The sequence below is a fragment of the Dermacentor andersoni genome, chromosome 7, assembly GCF_023375885.2.
Source record: "Dermacentor andersoni chromosome 7, qqDerAnde1_hic_scaffold, whole genome shotgun sequence".
In the NCBI taxonomy this organism is placed as follows: domain Eukaryota; kingdom Metazoa; phylum Arthropoda; class Arachnida; order Ixodida; family Ixodidae; genus Dermacentor; species Dermacentor andersoni.
This window is the reverse complement of record NC_092820.1, coordinates 167477111-167495007: the sequence shown is the minus strand read 5'-3', so window position 1 is coordinate 167495007 and position 17897 is coordinate 167477111. Positions and strand designations below refer to the sequence as shown.

The 17897-nt window shown below is 46.1% G+C and overlaps 1 protein-coding gene across 1 annotated transcript in view; it reads left to right on the top strand.

Annotated features, from left to right (window-relative positions):
* LOC126533090 (uncharacterized) overlaps positions 1–17897 on the top strand; it is a 43048-nt gene that overhangs the window by 16948 nt on the left and 8203 nt on the right. Inside the window, exons 4-7 of the mRNA XM_050180310.2 lie at positions 7–69; positions 1187–1237; positions 7934–8062; positions 14528–14569. Of these exons, the coding sequence (XP_050036267.2) occupies positions 7–69; positions 1187–1237; positions 7934–8062; positions 14528–14569 (285 nt within the window). The remainder of the gene's footprint in view (positions 1–6; positions 70–1186; positions 1238–7933; positions 8063–14527; positions 14570–17897) is intronic.

The window sequence follows — 17897 nt, the reverse complement described above, 5'->3', positions numbered from 1 at the left end:
TTTCAGAGCGCGGGACCAGTGGCAAGGAAAAGAAGCCTGGACCGAATACGACTGCATCAGATAAAGCGGGTGAGTGCAGTTGCCTGCTTCCTCGCGAAATAAGATCTTGATTGTGATGTATGATATATATAGCACGATGACTTGTGAACCGCCTTTCTGATGTGGTGAGCTTTTGGCTATGGTGGCGCTTATGCTGCCCACGTGTTTACGTTTTGTTGAACCCATATGGGTACGCGTGCCGCTTTCACCCGGGTCTTTGTACGAAGGCTTTCAGAAATCAGAGCTTTTCCAGTAAAGCAATAACTAACACGCACGGTTATTATTAGTATGTAAACGCGATTTTATTACGCTCATTACTGCTGTGGTTATGATTGTCTAATTAAAAATCGACGTTCAATTGAGAACTATATGCGCGAAGAAAATGTTAGAATGCATGATGAACAAGACATTAAAAACATCTGTGTCATGCTCTTGCATGACCAGTGCTATTGTGCTGGCGATTTTTTTTACGCCGGTTAATGTATTATGGCGTCACGGGCTACGTTATTGAAGACTTTAAAAAGAACGTTGTTACTTTATCCAGTGGGGATTAAAGTAAGTGCCGTCCTGAGCGCAACTCCTTGAATCCTTGCACCCACAAATAATCTTACCGCACAGTGAAAACACCTTGTGGAGTCCAGTGAGTGCCAGGAGAGCGACTATATTTAAGCTAACAGCCAAAGTTTTACTTTCGCAGGAACTGCAGGAAGAAGCAGCAGGAAGTGGGAAAACAGGGCAGGACACTTTAATTAGGCAAACTGAAAAACGATTAGACAGAGACCTCGTCTTCGCTTCAGTAATGCGCGAGATCTTCGTTTTTCTCTACGTGCAACATGTACAAACAACTTGGCACACTTGCACCTTACTTAACGACACGAAATCACTTCAGAAAGAAATATATACATATATCAAAACGTCTATCTAAAAGAAAAAAAAAAATGCAGAAAGAAATACGTTCGCTTGCAAACGCGTCTAAATAAAATAAGGGCGGTGGTGCTGTGGAATATGCGTGACGGCTTTTCTTCAACGTTGAAGGGCTGCCGTGGCCAGCTTTGCCAGTTGCAGTAATGAGTTTGAGGCCTATTTTAATCTAAGAAGCTTGTAATGTCCCGCAATTCAACCACATGTCCTCAATATATGTGTGCAGAGGCTCCAAGCGGAAACACATCGCCAGCAGCCGCAACTCCGAATGTAATGGGTAAGTGCGGCTGCTGCGTCATAACGAAAGCAAATCCTGCAGGAAATCCTTCCATCAGAGCCCGTCGAACTAAATGCTTCTGCAATACAGGTTAATGCAGAAGCCGTAATGCCATGCATCTGCGCTTTCTTATAAGACATGCATGCTTCTCCATGCGCTGATTTAACTGGCGGACGTAGCATTCCATCATTTCGTTAATACTTATTTCATATGGGCCTATAAGAAAAACCAAGGTGTTCAATGCGTTTTTTATTTATTATTTATGTGTGACACCGCCAGTCTCGGTGAGAACAAAGCAGGTAGCATTGTGTTAGACAGTTTTACAACAAGAAACAAACAGGTCATGCTAAATGGTACAGTAAATGAAAAAGAAGGAAAATAGAAAAAGCTTCATCAGCTGTTGCAGAAATCACCAATGACGATGTGAAATACAATACTTTTGCCTGGTATAACAATATCGCTCAGTAACAAATATAGTAATACTAGAATTTATATAAAAATAGCGAATAAATGACCCATGTAAGGTTAGAGAAGTTATACAGCTAACAGATAACAGCGCAGAAGTGACCAGCTTGCGGCTTGAAATGCACAAATTCCACGCACAGAAATAAGTATTACAGTTAAGATATGTGGGTGTGTTAAGTGGCGTCTTCTGTATTTGATGACTCCAGTAGGTCGATGAACGATGAAAGTGACGGAGAGGAAACTATGTGGTAGTGGAGGAGATTCCATTCTTTGATCGCACGTGGGAAAAGTGAAAACTTGAACGTGTCATTGCGAACATTGTGCTGATTTAGTGTAAATGGGTGCTTTTTTCGCAATAGACGTGATGTAGACACAGTAACATACTTAGCTCGGTCTATCTTATAACTGCCGTGCATTAATTAGTTGGTACATGAATTTTAAGCGTGCTTGTCTGGCCCTAGCAGATAGTGTTTTAAGACCTGCATCAGCTGACAGGTTTGTAGGGGAGTCACAGGGCCTGCATTTGTTAAAGATGAATCTCACAGCTTTTCTTTGCACGTTTTCTAGTTTTGATACGTTAGTTGACGCGTGCGGAAACCAGATGATGTTAGGCGTATTCTAAGACGGAGCGATCGAACGAAAGTAAGTTGTATAGGCTAGTAGTGTGGCAGGGTGAGTTAGAACTCTTGCAGGAAACTGCGGTGCCCTTTTGAGTAAATCAAAAATTCCAGTATGGCGACGCTGTGACGACAACGAAGTGACAGCGGTACGACGACGGCGGCGCGACGGCCACGTTGCGCCATGATCACGTGACTAGATGGTGTGATGACGTCATCACGACAGCGGTACACTTGCGTGAGACGCGCAGCGACGGGCGCCCAACCGCGGAGGTCACATACTCCGTCTACCAAATCAGGGGAAGCAGCCAAAGAAAGTTATAAATCTGAGAAGCATTATGGAGATACAGTTTAAATGAAAGTTGTATTGAGTAGCATATACTGTTACCAGGTGGCTGGTACTGCGGTCACTCAGGTTCGCAACATTATAGTTCCACGTGGATGTTTACACACTTGAGAACATGCAGTGCGCTAACTCCTTCGCGCAAGGTACTGTGTCGCAGAAACCCAGCGGCTCAACAGCAACACCTCGATGACCTGCGCCAAAAGTACCACCTCAAGCCAAAGCTTCACTGGCGCTCGCAAAGGTTGCCTGGCCTTGCAAAGCTGCATAATTGAACTTTTAAAAGCGGGGATACATTTTGCTAAATAACGCGCAAATTGCCGGCGGTTTATACCGCGTAACTTTAATATTGCCTCGCACTGAGCACGTGACACATTAACGCTACTTTGTAAGATTTGTAAGAATTGCGCGGTAAACAGACGCCCTCTTTCTAGGCGGCGGAATGACGGAACATGCGGGCGGGGGACTGCGGGCTATACTAAGCGAAATCACTCCCTTCGTCAGTGATGTGAATGCTCTTGTAATTTCTGACAGGTCAAATTCTTCATAACAGCTTACTCTTGTTTCAATAGGGCTATACTGTGGCGCTTTTATCGTTCAGCGAATACGCTTGTGCGGCAATAGCTTTGTGCTAGAATAATTCTACGTGCTTTTCCATTAGAGTTTCCATTGCGTTTTCCCAATAAAAGCTGGAATTGCCTTTGCCTAAAGATCAAAATTTCTTAAGGAACACGTAGGCCGACAACTGATAACGAGCCTTTGAAGGGTAGTGCCTGATACTCTGGCCACATGCAAGTAGAAAGAGTAACAACGCCTCAACATTACACGTGGAACCGCAGTAGCCTAAGCATCAAATATTGAAGAAATAGTTCGTCTGAATTGTTTACAATCAGATAAGATTAGACTGAACATCTTAAAGCACAAAAAGGTAGAACGAACCAAAGTGCTCCCTGCACCTTATGAATGGTTCAAAATCAGGTAAGGGAGTAGGTACAACTAGGAATTTCTCAATTCTAGCCCAATGCTTAATTTGTTCCTGGGGCATGCTTAGCACAGCTATTTAAATATATAGCCGTGAGCTCCATAATGTGGAAACCAATCTCACAAAATAGAAACTGCACAAACGTGAATACTCATAAGAACTTGCAACGACTTTATTTTCAAGTGATTGCAAAGTTTTTCCAATCCAATCCAAACGTGAATACTCATAAGAACTTGCAACGACTTTATTTTCAAGTGATTGCAAGGGGCAAACACATAACGCGAGACGCTCAGCATACAGTATTAAGAAATTGTCCTTACGCGGAGTTCTTATATGGCGTTTTATACAAATGAAGCAAAATCACGTGCGAAGGCAATGAAACACAAACGAATCCCATCGTTTTACTATTGAAGGCCATTATACAAGCAGTTACCTACTGAGGGCAGTTGTGTTCTTTTCTAACAATTTGGACATACTTTTCATAACTTAAATGTATATAATAAACAAAACGAATGATGAAACGGCGGCTAGTGGGAAGATGTTTGCAATTATTGGATGGAAAGATTCATTCATCGTTGTCAAAGCAATCTTCTGCTGTAAGGCTCTGACAGTTATTTAGGATGCCAAATAAATTGTATCAATTCCGATCATTTCTTTTTTTTTCACTTCAGTATCTTAGGACTGACTGTAAACGCTGTAATGCTGGGTTTGAGCCAAAAATATGGCCCACTGCTTCAGATTTTCGCTCTATAAGCTGACCAACGTCAGTGAAGGCGGTGCGTTCTGCACTAGCCGACATCGTAACACGCAGTCTTCTCTAGGATAGTCATTTATGATAAAAGGATGACCATAGAGTTGGCTCAGCTGATGGTAGTAACTGAACCGTCGGTATACATTAGGGGGATGCTCGACTCTCGCCTCTCCCTTCCCCTTATGGCTCACGTGTCCTTCCCCGTATGAAACACACCCACACACACCTGGTAGATTATTGTAGTGGCGCAGTAGTGCGAAAAAATGCATGAGTATTCCGATGAGCGCGGGCGTGGATACTGGGGCGCAAGAGGAACGCTTTGGCTGCTGTGCAGCGTCGCATGCATGTGGACTGACTGCGCGCTCGTCGGTTCTGTTAGGATTGGGGACGCACACGGGCTATTATTTGACTCCGCGGGACCCACCCGTAGATGCCTCCCGATCGCCCAAGTGCGTCTCGGTTTGCGTAACTGCATCCGCGAACAACTTAGATGTCGGTGTTCGGCATGGGGCAAACGTATTCGCTCGGCTTCCTTGCGTGGGGAGTCGAATCCCTAGATTCCTAGCATGTTCCATATCTTTTGTGTAGCTAGGCTACGTGTTATCCTTGTCCACGAAGGTGCAGTACATGCCTTTTTGTTTGTCTGTACTACCGTGTGTTGTCGTTGCTTTGCTGCCAAAATCATTTTAGACCCCGTAAAGGGCTGCGTAACGTGTCGCTCTTCGAATATCGGACGACAAGTTCGTTTCATAGATCCTTTGTTGGAACCGAAACATACTTTCATCGCTATTGCCAGCGGCGTTTCTTCAGGAGAGTGAGGCAATGATTTTGCAAGACATATGAACTTGTCGACAAGCTACATTTTCGCAAGCGTTTTTAGAAGAATAATTTTGACTGCACGAGAACCAGGTGGTGTGCATCCAGGTACGGCGAGGCCCATCGCCCACGGAGCGTCGGCAAGCCTGGCCTAAGTATAGGAAGCCTCGTGAGTAGTCGGAGTTCTTCTACACTTAGCTCTTTCTCTTTGTTTCACTCTATTGGAGTCGCAGGTTGGGCGGCAAAATTACCGTGCCCCACGGGTGCCTTATGTGCCGTCTGGTAAGGCAGCTCGGCACTGGGTGCTCTGACACCGTCCGGGGCGCTCGGTGCCGTTTGCTCGTTTGCTCCACGCGGCGAACGGTGAGGGACCACCTCCCACAGCAGATGTCTACTCACGGCTGCCTGTTTTGGGCCAAATTCGGGTTTTCTGTTTCGATGCCAGTCGTTTTCAGAGCAGCGACTCACTTGGCCTATGGTTTTCGGAGCTGCCTTTCATTCGTGAAAGAACACAACTGTTGGACTGTGGCCTTGAGGTTTCGCCGTTTTATTCCCTCATTCTTGCTTGCCTTGGTCGAACTGAAACTGCTCGTTCGACTCAAGAAAGCGACATTTTTTCATCAGAACCTAACATCTGAGTAGCCCCGCCGATATGTTTGAGCGCCAAATTGAGCATCATAAAACGTAGACGATGCAACTGTAAAGCTAACTACTTTCACGACTTCAGTTTCTTGTGGAAAACGTTTTTCTTCTATTTACGGGGTTTTACGTGTCAAAACCACGATCTGATTATGAGGCACGCCGTAGTGGGGCACTCCGGAAGAAATTGGACCACCTGGGGTTCATTAACCTGCACCTAATCTAAGTAAACGGGTAATTAATAAAGGGAAAATCAGACATCCACCCGTTCGTAGCAATTGCTACAAAGAATTTATTTATTAATTACAAAGGAATGATTTATTAATTACTTCTCTCCACCTTGCGGGTTTCCGCAGAACTATTACGTCAAACTCTTGCCTTTGCTTTGAGTTGTTGACAACTTCGACTTCGCCCTACCATTTGCTAGCCGCCTGGTTAGCTCTGATTGTAGAGCGGCAGCCCCGGAAAGGCGGTGGTCCCGGGTTCGAGTCCCGGACCAGAACAGATTTTTCTTCAACTGCGAGGCCTTTCTTTCGAGGAACCCGTATGGGTTTCCTTTGTAGCAATTGCTACGAACGGGTGGATGTCTGATTTTCCCTTTATTAATTACTTCTCTCCACCTTGCGGGTTTCCGCAGAACTATTACGTCAAAGTAAGCGGGTGTTTTTGCATTTCACGCCCATCGAAAGGCGGCCGCCGATGCCGCGGGATTCCATCCCACGACCTCGTGCTTAGCAGCCAAACACCATAGCTATTAAGCAATCACGGCGTGCTGTCGAGAGCGCTTGAGTGTATGCAACGGGAGTGAGAACCAAGAGCCCTTTATACCCCATGCACATGTGCGTGGTTGCAAGCGCAGCAGTGGATAGATCAGACTTCTCTTTCTCCTGAATCAGAGGGCGTAGGATTAACGTCGATTAGGTGCTGCACACGAAGAGACAGTCTTTCTCGTCCTTTCCCAGTTTCGTGGAGTTTGCCGTCTCGTCATCGTCGTAGGCTGTCTCGCCGAGTAAACAGGTCTGCCACTGGAGATGATCTAATCGAAACTGTGCCGATTCCGGTTGCCTCTCAATTTAATGTGTTGACTAGGGGTGCGGTCCTGCCAGTACAGTGCCTTGTTAGGAGTGGCATTCCAAATGGGTGCGCTTTTGATGGACCCCGATCCTGTTCAGGTTGCCTTCTCGAACTTTGCACCTTGCTTCGAGAGACAACAAGCGTATCGGTGTCGTCTTCGCTGGCGCTTGTCACCACGGATCCCGGATGCAGCGTACGCGTCTCCGTGCAAGTGGCTCATGTCCACCGTATACACCTGGCTACCTGTCGGTGGCGATGGAACTTCGGCACGTGGGTGGATCCTCTTGGGTGACTCCAGCCAACTACCCCTTCGCAGCTTAGGGATCTAGGGACTTCTCTAGACCCCACGCAAAGGCTAAATAATCGAGTGCGTCTTGTGACTCGTGGCTAGTTTTGTCCTACTTTCATCATGCAATAAAGTCCTTTGTGTGCTACTCCTCGTCTCAGCCCTGCTCGGGTGGCCACCACCACATGTTCGGCCCACCACAGAATTTCGAGAGTGTGAGGACAATTCAAAAGGAAGCAACATCGCTGCCGAAGTGCTTAACAGAAAACTTTCAAGGATGTTTTCAGCAGTGGAAGAAAAGGTGGAGCCAGTGTTTTGTGTCTAATGGGAAGTATTTTGAAGGTGTTCACACTGAGGTATGTTAATGTCTGCGACATGAATTTTATTTATTAGTATTACATACGAGCTTTTCGGAGGGACCTTCTACACTGCATTTGTTTCCTGTAAAGTATACTTCGTAGGAACCCCGTTACTATACGGTATCACTTTGACAACCAATGCCAAAATACAGGTTCGAAGCACAGGCTAGCCCATCTGACAGAAACGAGCAGCGACATTAAAGCTTTACAAACGTGCAACGTTCTCGCGAAATAATAAATAAATGCTGGCTGCTATACAGCGCATAACTTTTAATGTTACATCCCATTGAGTACGCGGCACTCTGTCGCTAAGAACCTTTGTATGAATTGCGCGATGTACAGATGAATTTTTTTTTCTTTCTAGGTGGTGGAATTATGAACCCCATGGGAATGATGAACCCCATGGGAATGGGCATGGGAGCTATGGGAATGGGTATGGGAGGCATGGGAATGGGAATGAGAGGCATGGCAATGGGAGGCATGGGAATGGGAGGTAAGTGAAACTATTCTTCATTAGGGTAGAATCTTGGGCTAGTTGGCGGGAGCATAGCTCAAGTTCTCTAAGATCATAGTTCACACGAAGTAGACAAAAAAAAAAAAAAAAGAAACGCGCGCATTGCGGTGCGATACACACGCTGACTCGTGTGAGCGCTGGTTTTCAAGAATTTGAACTAAGGGATTGTTGATTCCTTACTAGTGCAATTACTCTTGTAATATTCCATAATCAGAAGGATGTCTAGTAGCTCACTTTTTAGCTCATAGAACCACACGGTGACGCTTTTTGTTTTATAAATCTGGATGTGCAACGATTATTCGAGATGAAATATTCGTTTGTCATTCGACTGTAGGGTATATTGCGTTTCCGTAATAATAACAGCAATTGCTCTCACATGCAGATGAATGCTTGTTAAAAATTTAGGTTGGAAAAGTGATAACATGCCTTTGTAGGACAGTATTCCGCAGCCACATCTAAGGATAAAAAATAAAGAACGGCACACTATTGCCCACGAAAGTGGTGGAGGCATCGGACATCAGAAGTGCAAAAAGCGTTTGTGTGTCTCATTTATATATACATACCATATGTTCATACGGAGAAGCATAAAACGAACGAAGCGCTTTCAGCACCACTTGCGCTCAGAAGCCGCTCAGAAAAGGCATTATATGGTAAAATATCACGTAAAGTACCATGTGCAGTGTAGAACATTTAAACATTTGCCCAGATATTTATTGTCGCTAGGCGATAATTCGCACGGCAATTTATGTACGCACGTACACGTTTATTATTGCGATTTCGGCTTCGATTGATTTTAATCTTGTATGAATGCATTGTGGTATTACTTCAACTGTTGAATGCGATGTTGTTTTTGTGCCACGTATTTATACCTTGGGGCTTAGGCGCACTCAAGTTACAAGTTTGTAGCTTTTAGTCTCACCCGCTCCGACCATGCGACGGGACTGCCGAAAATGACAATGGCTGCCACAGCGACGAAGAATAAATACAAAACCGTAAACCAGCGGTAACTTGTGTTAAGTGGCTTAAAATGTATCATCCGGCTCATTCGATATGACTTCAATATGACGGCTCACAGGATAAGTACCACGCTATTACCAATATTGCCTTAATTTCTGCAGTGGTTGTCGTGTAGCGATTCATTTATTACTGCTGCTCTCTCGCTTGCTGCATCATAGAACGTTGATACATGGCCATATTTAGGTACTTTCTTATCTGCACTTATCTTCATTAAGTGTGCTTTTGGTGCATTATAGTATTTCCTAGGAACTCGCTGATGCTTTAGCAGACGCATAGTCTGGGCCCAAAAGGATGCAGATAGCAACACCAAAGACATTCGCGAAAGGTTGCTAATCTTGAAAACGGAGCAACAGCGTAAAATCGCTTGGAGAATTGATACGTATTAGAAATGAATGCAGCGCATGCTAATGAGAATTCGTCTTCAGAAAATATTAATAAACTTCTTTATGCAGAATGTATGTGGTAGAAATGGTTAAGCCAGCGTACGTGGGTGAGAACTCTGAAATGCCGCCGGAGATGTCTATTGTAAATGCACCTGAATTGCAAAAACAGCCTTCCTGGAGGTCACCGCTCTAGGCAAATGTGCGTCAGGAAGTATTGTGTGTTCCCAGAGGCCCCAGTTTTCGATATAACGCATTGATCAGTAAATCATTGCATGATAGCGTGCAATAATTTTATTAACGATACTTTCGCGTTACCCTGCCTGGCACATGTGTTACATCGGTTTAAGTTGCCACGACGATAAAGTGATTCTTGTAGAGACCACTGTTCTTTCGCGCTGCAATATTTTCTGTTTTTTTCCCGTGTTCTACTAAAAGGCGCCGCTCTCATTGCCACGGCAATATAAGTGGAGTAAGAAGAACGCCGACGCGAGGGGGTGTTACTTTGGCAGGAACCGACCCTAGGAAGAGAAACTGCCCTCCAAGTCAACCTGACAGCGAGGACAGTGTGTTGTACTCCTGCTCAAGCGATGACGCCTCAGATGAAGAAGGCTTCGAAAGAGCGGTACATTGGAAAGCCAAGAGAAGAAACATCAATTGACGGTCTTCGTCAAGTAAGTCAACCGTCATGCCACAGCGAAGGCCATCGGCCCACACAATCCTTTCGTGCCGGACAAACCTGCCGACAACCTCAACCGCCTTAATTGACAAGTGATTTCCGTTTCTCTGGAGGCTCTCGTTCCAGGAAAAAAAGGACACTCCGGCTGCTCGTAGCGCACTGCAAGTACCGGGCACGCCGACTCCAGTGCTTGAGAGCATCGCATAGCACCATGGCCTGCCCCTCGCTGCCCTTTCACAAAGAAGTCAAGAAAGCATCTCTGCTGCAGCGAAATGCCCGCGGCCTCAAATCGAGAATTTCAGATTTTAGACACGTTGACCTCGAAAACCGGTTTCCCGCTCTCGTAATTTGCGAACCGAACGTGCAGAATGTGATACGCATATCTGGCTATGAGGCATTCATGTGCTCTACCTGTGGTGATGTGAGCAAGGTCGTTTTATATATTAGATGTGACCTGACAAACGTGTTGCACCCAGTCTCGCCTCACGACAACCAGTATGTTTGTTTAATTGTAAAAACGAAGAAGCTTACGTTCACTCTTGTCGCTGTCTACACTGCTCATGCAAGTTGCTTCAGCTCTAAACGACTGCACGACGTGCTATCAGCGACACCCGACCCTACGATTCTTACCGGAGATTTGAATGCTCATCATCCGCTTTGGGGGAGTTTGAAGATGGACTCCAGGGGAAGAAGACTAGCATCCTTTGCCACACAGCACAACCTTTACTCCCTTAACGATGGTAGTCCGACATATTTACGAGGGCTTGACCCTGGTATCGAATCACATGGAAGCGACCATATTCACACATACCATAATATCAAGGGACTATTTAGATACTCCTCCACGACTCTCTGGCGAATTGACTGGTCGGCGTTTTGGACACCCATGGAGAAAGTATGTCAGGAAGGGAACCATTCTAGCCTGGAACATGAAATTAAAAAAGCCTGGCAAGAGGCTACGCGCGGTTTTCATCATTTCCCGAAATATGAAGAATTTCAAGCCGAACTGCAACGACTACGAGCGATTCGCCGGCGTGCTGAAAGACCATACAGGAGAACGTAAATCCATCCACAATCTGCAAACGAAGATTCAACGCCGTATGATGCACTACAATCTCAAAGATGGAAACGATTCTGTGAGTCGGATCAACGCCAGCGCTTGTCTCAGATGTGGAGAACCGTGCGTGGACTTCGCGTATCACCGCAACAGCATGTTCCTTTCAAAGCTCTTGCTTTGCACCAAGGTCGCAAAGAAATTGACATTGCTGAAGAATTTTGCTCAAGACTTGCCAGCTTGCAGCCCCAACGCGCACTTACGCCACGTGCCACTCCTGTGCCTCGGTATTCCCGCATGGATGCAATGCTTTCGGTGGAGGAGCTTGAAGCGGCACTGGCGACTTGCAGGCGCTCTTCGTCACCTGGGCTGGACGGCGTTACCTACGTGGCGCTCGGCAATCTTGGGCAGAAAGCACGACTCATGCTAAACTATTACAACGAGTCTTGGCGCAACGGTTTGGATCTACGGGAATCGAAACGCAGCCGCTTGGTTCAACTTCTCAAACCTGGTAAATCACAGTTGTATTTGTCATCGTACCGCCCCATCACTCTGGCTAGTTGCCTCGGGAACATAGTAGAAACAATGATTTTGACGCACCTGGAATGATACCTGGAAAATTACAACGTGTACCTGGATGCTATGGCTGGCTTCCGGTGTAGGCGCTCATCCATAGAAAATGTAATTGGTTTGGTCACGTTTGTTCAACATGAAAAACATCTGGAACGACTCACTGCAGCATTATTTCTTGACATAAAAGGCGACTATGAAAATGTAGCACATTATGCAATCATATATATATAGAGGCTGTGATTGAAGCACGAATGAGTGGCCGCACTTTTCAGTGGCTGTGCAGTTATTTGACCGTACGCATTTCTTCGTGATGACCGAGGATGGCACCGCGACTCAACACCACACATTCAGTGGAGTACCGCAAGGCGGGTTGTTAAGCCCGACGCTATTCAACCTAGTGCTCGTTGGCCTAGTCAGATGCCCACCCAAAACAGTTCAAATATCAATATGTGCTCACGACATCTGCATCTGGGCGTCTGCTGTAACACGACTGCAGGTACGAGCAAGGCTACAAAAGGCATCTACGTTAACATCACTGTACTTGCGAAAACAGAACTTCGAACTGTCTTCAGAGAAATGCTGGCTTGTTACATTCCTTCGGAAGGCAACGAAGCCTTACTCTGTAAGTGTCAATGGGCAAACAGTTGCAAACTCATGGAAACACCGCTTTTTAGGTGTAATTATCAACCGCGACCATTCATGGAGCCCGCATATTTCACACCTAAAGAGGAGGTTAGTGATAATAATATATCTCCTCAAATTTCTCTGCAGAAAGTCATGGGGACCATCGGTGCGGTCAATGCTGCAGCTTTGCTGCAGTATTCCAGCAAAACCTGCAATGCGAAACCTGCAGCAAGGCTGCAGGTTTCGCAAGATACAGCCTCCCTGTGCTTGGTAACACCTGCCAAACAAACCTGCGTGTATTCCAGGGACTGCAAGCTCAGGCCCTAAAGACGTGTCTCGGTATTTCGAAGTGTGCGTCTACAGCGGCAACAATTGCCATAGCTCGAGATCACCCAATATCAACGTACTTAGCCAGTGACGCTCCCAGGGTGCATATTCGGCAGACGTCCCGACTACTTTCTCACCTATCTATCTTGCTGCTTTACCTGCAGAAAGGCCATGCACAACTTTCAGTCGAATAATTGTTTCCAATCGTACCTCGTTGCCATTGAACTACATGGCTGAGCAAGACCATCCTCACCTTTATAGTGCCTGCACAAACCTGAAATGCGAGTTACAATCCCAGGAATCATGAAGAAAGCTAATATGCCGATGCCGTTGTTTGCCGTGAAGCAGGCCAGATTGGGACAATGACCACCTACATGTTTACATCGATGGCGCAGTCACACCTACAAGTTCAGCTGCCGCTTTGGTGATACTAGCAAGATCCTTCAAAACACAGCTAAAAACGTGACATGTATCATCCACGACAGCTGCTGAATTGGTAGCCCTACGTGCGACTCTTCATTTCATTCAGGAGGAACCACCTCATGCATGGTCAATCTTCTGTGATTTTAAGGCAGCCCTGCAGAGTGTACTCTCAGCATTGCGCCATGTATCACATGAGCAGTTCGTCGTAGAGATAAGAGAAATCCACTATGACATAGTTGACGAAGGGCACGATATAATATATCAGTGGTTGCCTAGTCACTGTGGCATACATGGCAATGATCGAGCGGACGTAGCTACCCAGTCTGTCCATGACGGCGTCAACTACGTTGCCATTCCTCTCTCGAGAGCCGACGCAGCGAAAAAACTTTCCGCACTTGCGCGTGACCTAACATTAGCTCGATGGAATTAATCCGAATTCACAAGTGCACGCCTTCAAACCCTGGACCCCAATTTACAGCTCCGTATTCCGCCCGACCATCCACGACGTAACTGCACCGTTCGATTTCGTCTAAGGCTTGGAGTAGCATTTTCAAATGCGTACACCTTTCTTATCTGAATGACCGACAGCCCACTTTATGACTTCTGCGGATGCAACAAAATAATCGCGCATCTTTGTGAATGCCCTCGTTTCAACCCGCAAAGAGCAGCCCTGTCAGCCACATTACACCTTATGGACAAGCGCTCAATATCGGAAATCGCGGAAAGTGGCTTACGCGAACATCAGCACGATCCACTATGAAGGCGCTGCTGCGTTGCTTAAAAGACACGGGACTTTGTGACAAATTGTGACTGTAGAATGTGTGACGTAATACTAGGAAAGCCTTCGCAGACTGCGTGACAGTGCCCACAGAAACAGTTCTGTATCGTGTGTATGTGTGTATATATTCTTGTTCTTTCTTTATTTGTGCAAAAATATTTGGTATTCCATCTGATATCGAAAGTCAGCTTCTCTATAATAACCCTAATGTCGCCACCCACATAAGACTGGAAGGAAGGACATGTATTATAAAAACAGGCTGTTTTAACTGATGAAGCAGTGAGCCGCTTCTGTCGCCTTAAGGCGCCTAGAACACGTGGGCGTCCGTCAAAACCGTTATTTTCGTCGTATCGGAATACACGATTAAATATTCAGTTACCTTTGAAAATTACAGCATTCGAGACTTCCGTATGAGCTAGGTCGGTTGTGTCTCATAGGAGTGCGCTTGGCCAAATATAGTTCAGCGTAGAAGTGAAGAGTTTCAGCAAGAATTTTAATGATTGTTTTTTACTAGTGCCATTCGTATGTTGCTTCGGTGAGGCTTGAATGCCCACTTTGTTCTAGCGATGTGTTTTGCACATATTTTCAGGTATGATGGCTACAATGCTGATAGGCCAGTTGGCAAATACGGGTGAGTGAAACGCTTGCGAAATCAAATCCTTGTGTGATGCCTAATATAACTCTGACCATGACTTAACAAAGAAGTGCTTTCATCGGGAGGGTGCCTCTGCTATGTTTACTTTTTAGTTTTGAGCCATGCCTCATACTTTAATGCTTTGCGAGTTGTCGCGCCTTATTCAGCTAAGTGTGTTCCCGCTTACAACTGTTGCTTTCATTTCTTCTGTAAGCACCAGCTGGCCTTCGCTTGCAACTTTTCTAAACAAAGCTTTCATTGCTCCCGCCTTTCGTGTGGCTACTGCGGCTGCTGTATTTTGCTGGGTCTGTCGGCAGCTGATTGGATATGTTGGCACATTCAAATGGGGAGGATTTGTGTGCGCCGCGTGCCAGTACTATCAAATCTAGTTCGCATATGATTCTGCATGCTGACCGACAAAGTAGTGCACATTTGTTGTGCATACTAGTAAAAAAATACAGTCCTTCATAAAACATGAATGCCGAGTGCCGTCTCAGAAGTATTCAAACGCACACGAACTTCTTACACTCTAAAAACTAGGGAGGGTATCGCCGGAGTGAAGCGGCCGATTTACTCTTCAAAGCGTTGTTTTACTCTCGCAAAATGTCGAGTGGAGTGAAATGCTGTTTACTCCGTCACCAAGTAGAGAGTGAAATGCGCTTTTCACTCTGCCATTCTGAGAGAGACTAGAATGCCCGTTCTACTCTTGCGGCAATAGAGAACAAAACGAAGCGTAATCTTCTGCTTCAACTGTAGGAAGCTGGCCCCGAACATGGCGATGTATCACACACGCACGCTGAGCAAAGAACGCACCGTTTTGCTTCTAAGAGAACAGGCAGCCATAGTTCAAAGGAACGCGGAGCCGGCGCTCTACTTTTTCACTCGGAGTTGCTCCACCGCACACGCGCTCAACATCGCGGAACAGCACAACACCGGAGAAAGGTGATCCGTCCAGCGAGCAGCAACGAAGGCCATCCAAGGGAGGTCGTGTGTCAGCCATCTCGCGTCGCCGTGAAAGCACGACAGTCGTTCCTCATTCGTTGGATATAACAACAAATTTTCCACGGTAAGTGAATTCTAACAGGTGCACATTTTGCGTATATGACATGCTATCGCCAGGAAGTCGTCGCGGCGCTTAGCCGACGCGATTGAGAACGCACTAAGCAAGCGCGCCGTGTCTCTCGATGTCAATTGAAAAAGCAGGTCATCGCGATAACTGCATGTGAGTTTAAGGCGGAAGCCTTTAATGGCTCATTGTCAAGGTCATCTGCTGTTAGCAGAAACTGTCACAGCTTTCCGGCCTCCTGATTGGTCTCCTCTGTGTCGTGACGTCACGGTCGCTAGGCGTAGGTGTTCGCCTCGATTGGCTCGTGTACGTGACGTCACTGTGGTCAAGTGCGGGTGTCGGGGTGGTTTGGCGTCGCGCGGTATGACTCATCACATCGGCACGCTTGGCGGCCGTGTGTTCGACGGTGCTCCCTGACGTCACTGTCGTCAGGCGCTTGAGGTGGCCTCCCGATTGAGCGCTGTGTGGCCTGACGTCGCTGTTGCGAGGCGCACGTGGGACATAACAGTGTACGAGTTGTGTGCCTCCGTGGTCTTTCCGACGCAACAAATCACCATTGGCAAGGGTGTCAGGCTTCCACCGTTTCACACTTTAGCATCGACAAAATGTCTTCCGTTTTTTATCAGTCGCCGCTACCCGTAAGAGCTTGAAAATCGCAAACGCTGCCAGAACCATGTTATGTTCAATAAGACGTGAGGCGAGAGGACGCTTAAAATGGTTTGTTCACCAGCCCATGATTCCGAGCCTATGCGAAGCGTGCTTAGCGTGCGTTTTGTGTTTTTGAATTTATTCAGTTTGGCAGTTTACTGTGTACGGAACGCTGTTGAAATAAGGAGGCACATAGCAGAAAGCGTCATTTTGCTGGCGGCATGCTTTCGTTATAAATAAGCCGCGCGCTTGGCGGTGTCTCGCCCGTGGGTAATCTGCGACCACTGAAGTTACGTGCAGCGCCAGTGCTAGTGGGAAGCTTTGCCGCAGGCATTCAGCTGCATGCTGCAAAATGTCAATAGGGTGCGTTTTCTTGAACTTACTGAAAATGCATGAGGAATGAATGTTTTATGCTGAATAAAGCATAAACTCGGCGTAAGCGATCTTACACGCGACATCTACAAGCGATGCGATGGAGATGGCTGTCGCGTTCGCTAGTCGCCTACAAGTCGTACTCTGTGCGAGCGACGAATTTGAGCGACGTCACCCCGGTGTTGCCGGTATGAGGACTGCAAATACACGTCGAAACTAGCGTGTCGCGTGCTTTAGTAACTTAAGTTGATTTATTTTACCATAAAAAGTAGCATAAAATATTTCCGAAGGTCTTGCAGTAGGTTCTTATCCTCGCACGTATAAAAAATCAATCGTTTGCTCGTTCCGCGCGACAATCGGTAGTATTTGAGCGATGGATGTACATCCAGTTCCGGCTTCGCGCTATTTACTAGTCGCTCATAGCACTTCCGAGAGAGGAGCGACGAATTATAGATTTCTAGAACCGAGCGATCTGTTCAAGCGACGGCGCGTTTTGTCGCTCGAAGCCGTCGCTCGTCGCCGTCGCGCACTAAATCGCTCTCATGGGGTTTAGCCCTAAGACTGAACTGTTTTTGCTCATGTATTCAAATATGTGATGATATGTCTTATTTGATGTCTCCTGTTGCGGTTTTCCAGCACAGTGAGAATCTTAAAGGGTGCGTATGTCTACGAACTCGGTGAATTATCAAGCAGCGAGTTATGCATCGGCATCGAATATAACGGCTGCTGTGTGGAATTACAATTGCAGGGGCGCTTTGCATACGCTTATTGTTTTGGACATGCCTGTGCATTTGCTAATATGAGTTGGCGCTTCAGAGTTATGTCATATGAACAGCTGAATCGCTCTTCTTCTGGGGGTTACAAGCGTAATGTGTGCATCTTGCTACTGTATGGCAGATCAAAATGTGTTTATCACTTTAATATTTTAGTGGAGAAATAAAGTACCGAAATAAAACGTTGCTATAATTACGTGTTACCAGTCGTCTGTCGTACACAAAACAATGAGTTGGTGTAATAAACTAATAACTGCGGTCTAACTGCAACTTTTACGTGCCTTCAAGAATGTGAAATGCTAGATTTCAAACTGCAGCAGTAGTCAAGTCTGTCAAAAATGAACTCCATTGCGCATCTCATAAATGAAAACAAATTGATTCCTTTTAGTAAGCTTAGATGCCGGCCGCAGTGAGCTTTCTTGTTATTATTGAAATGTGGTAAGCTTGCCATAAAAAGTCTTGTTAC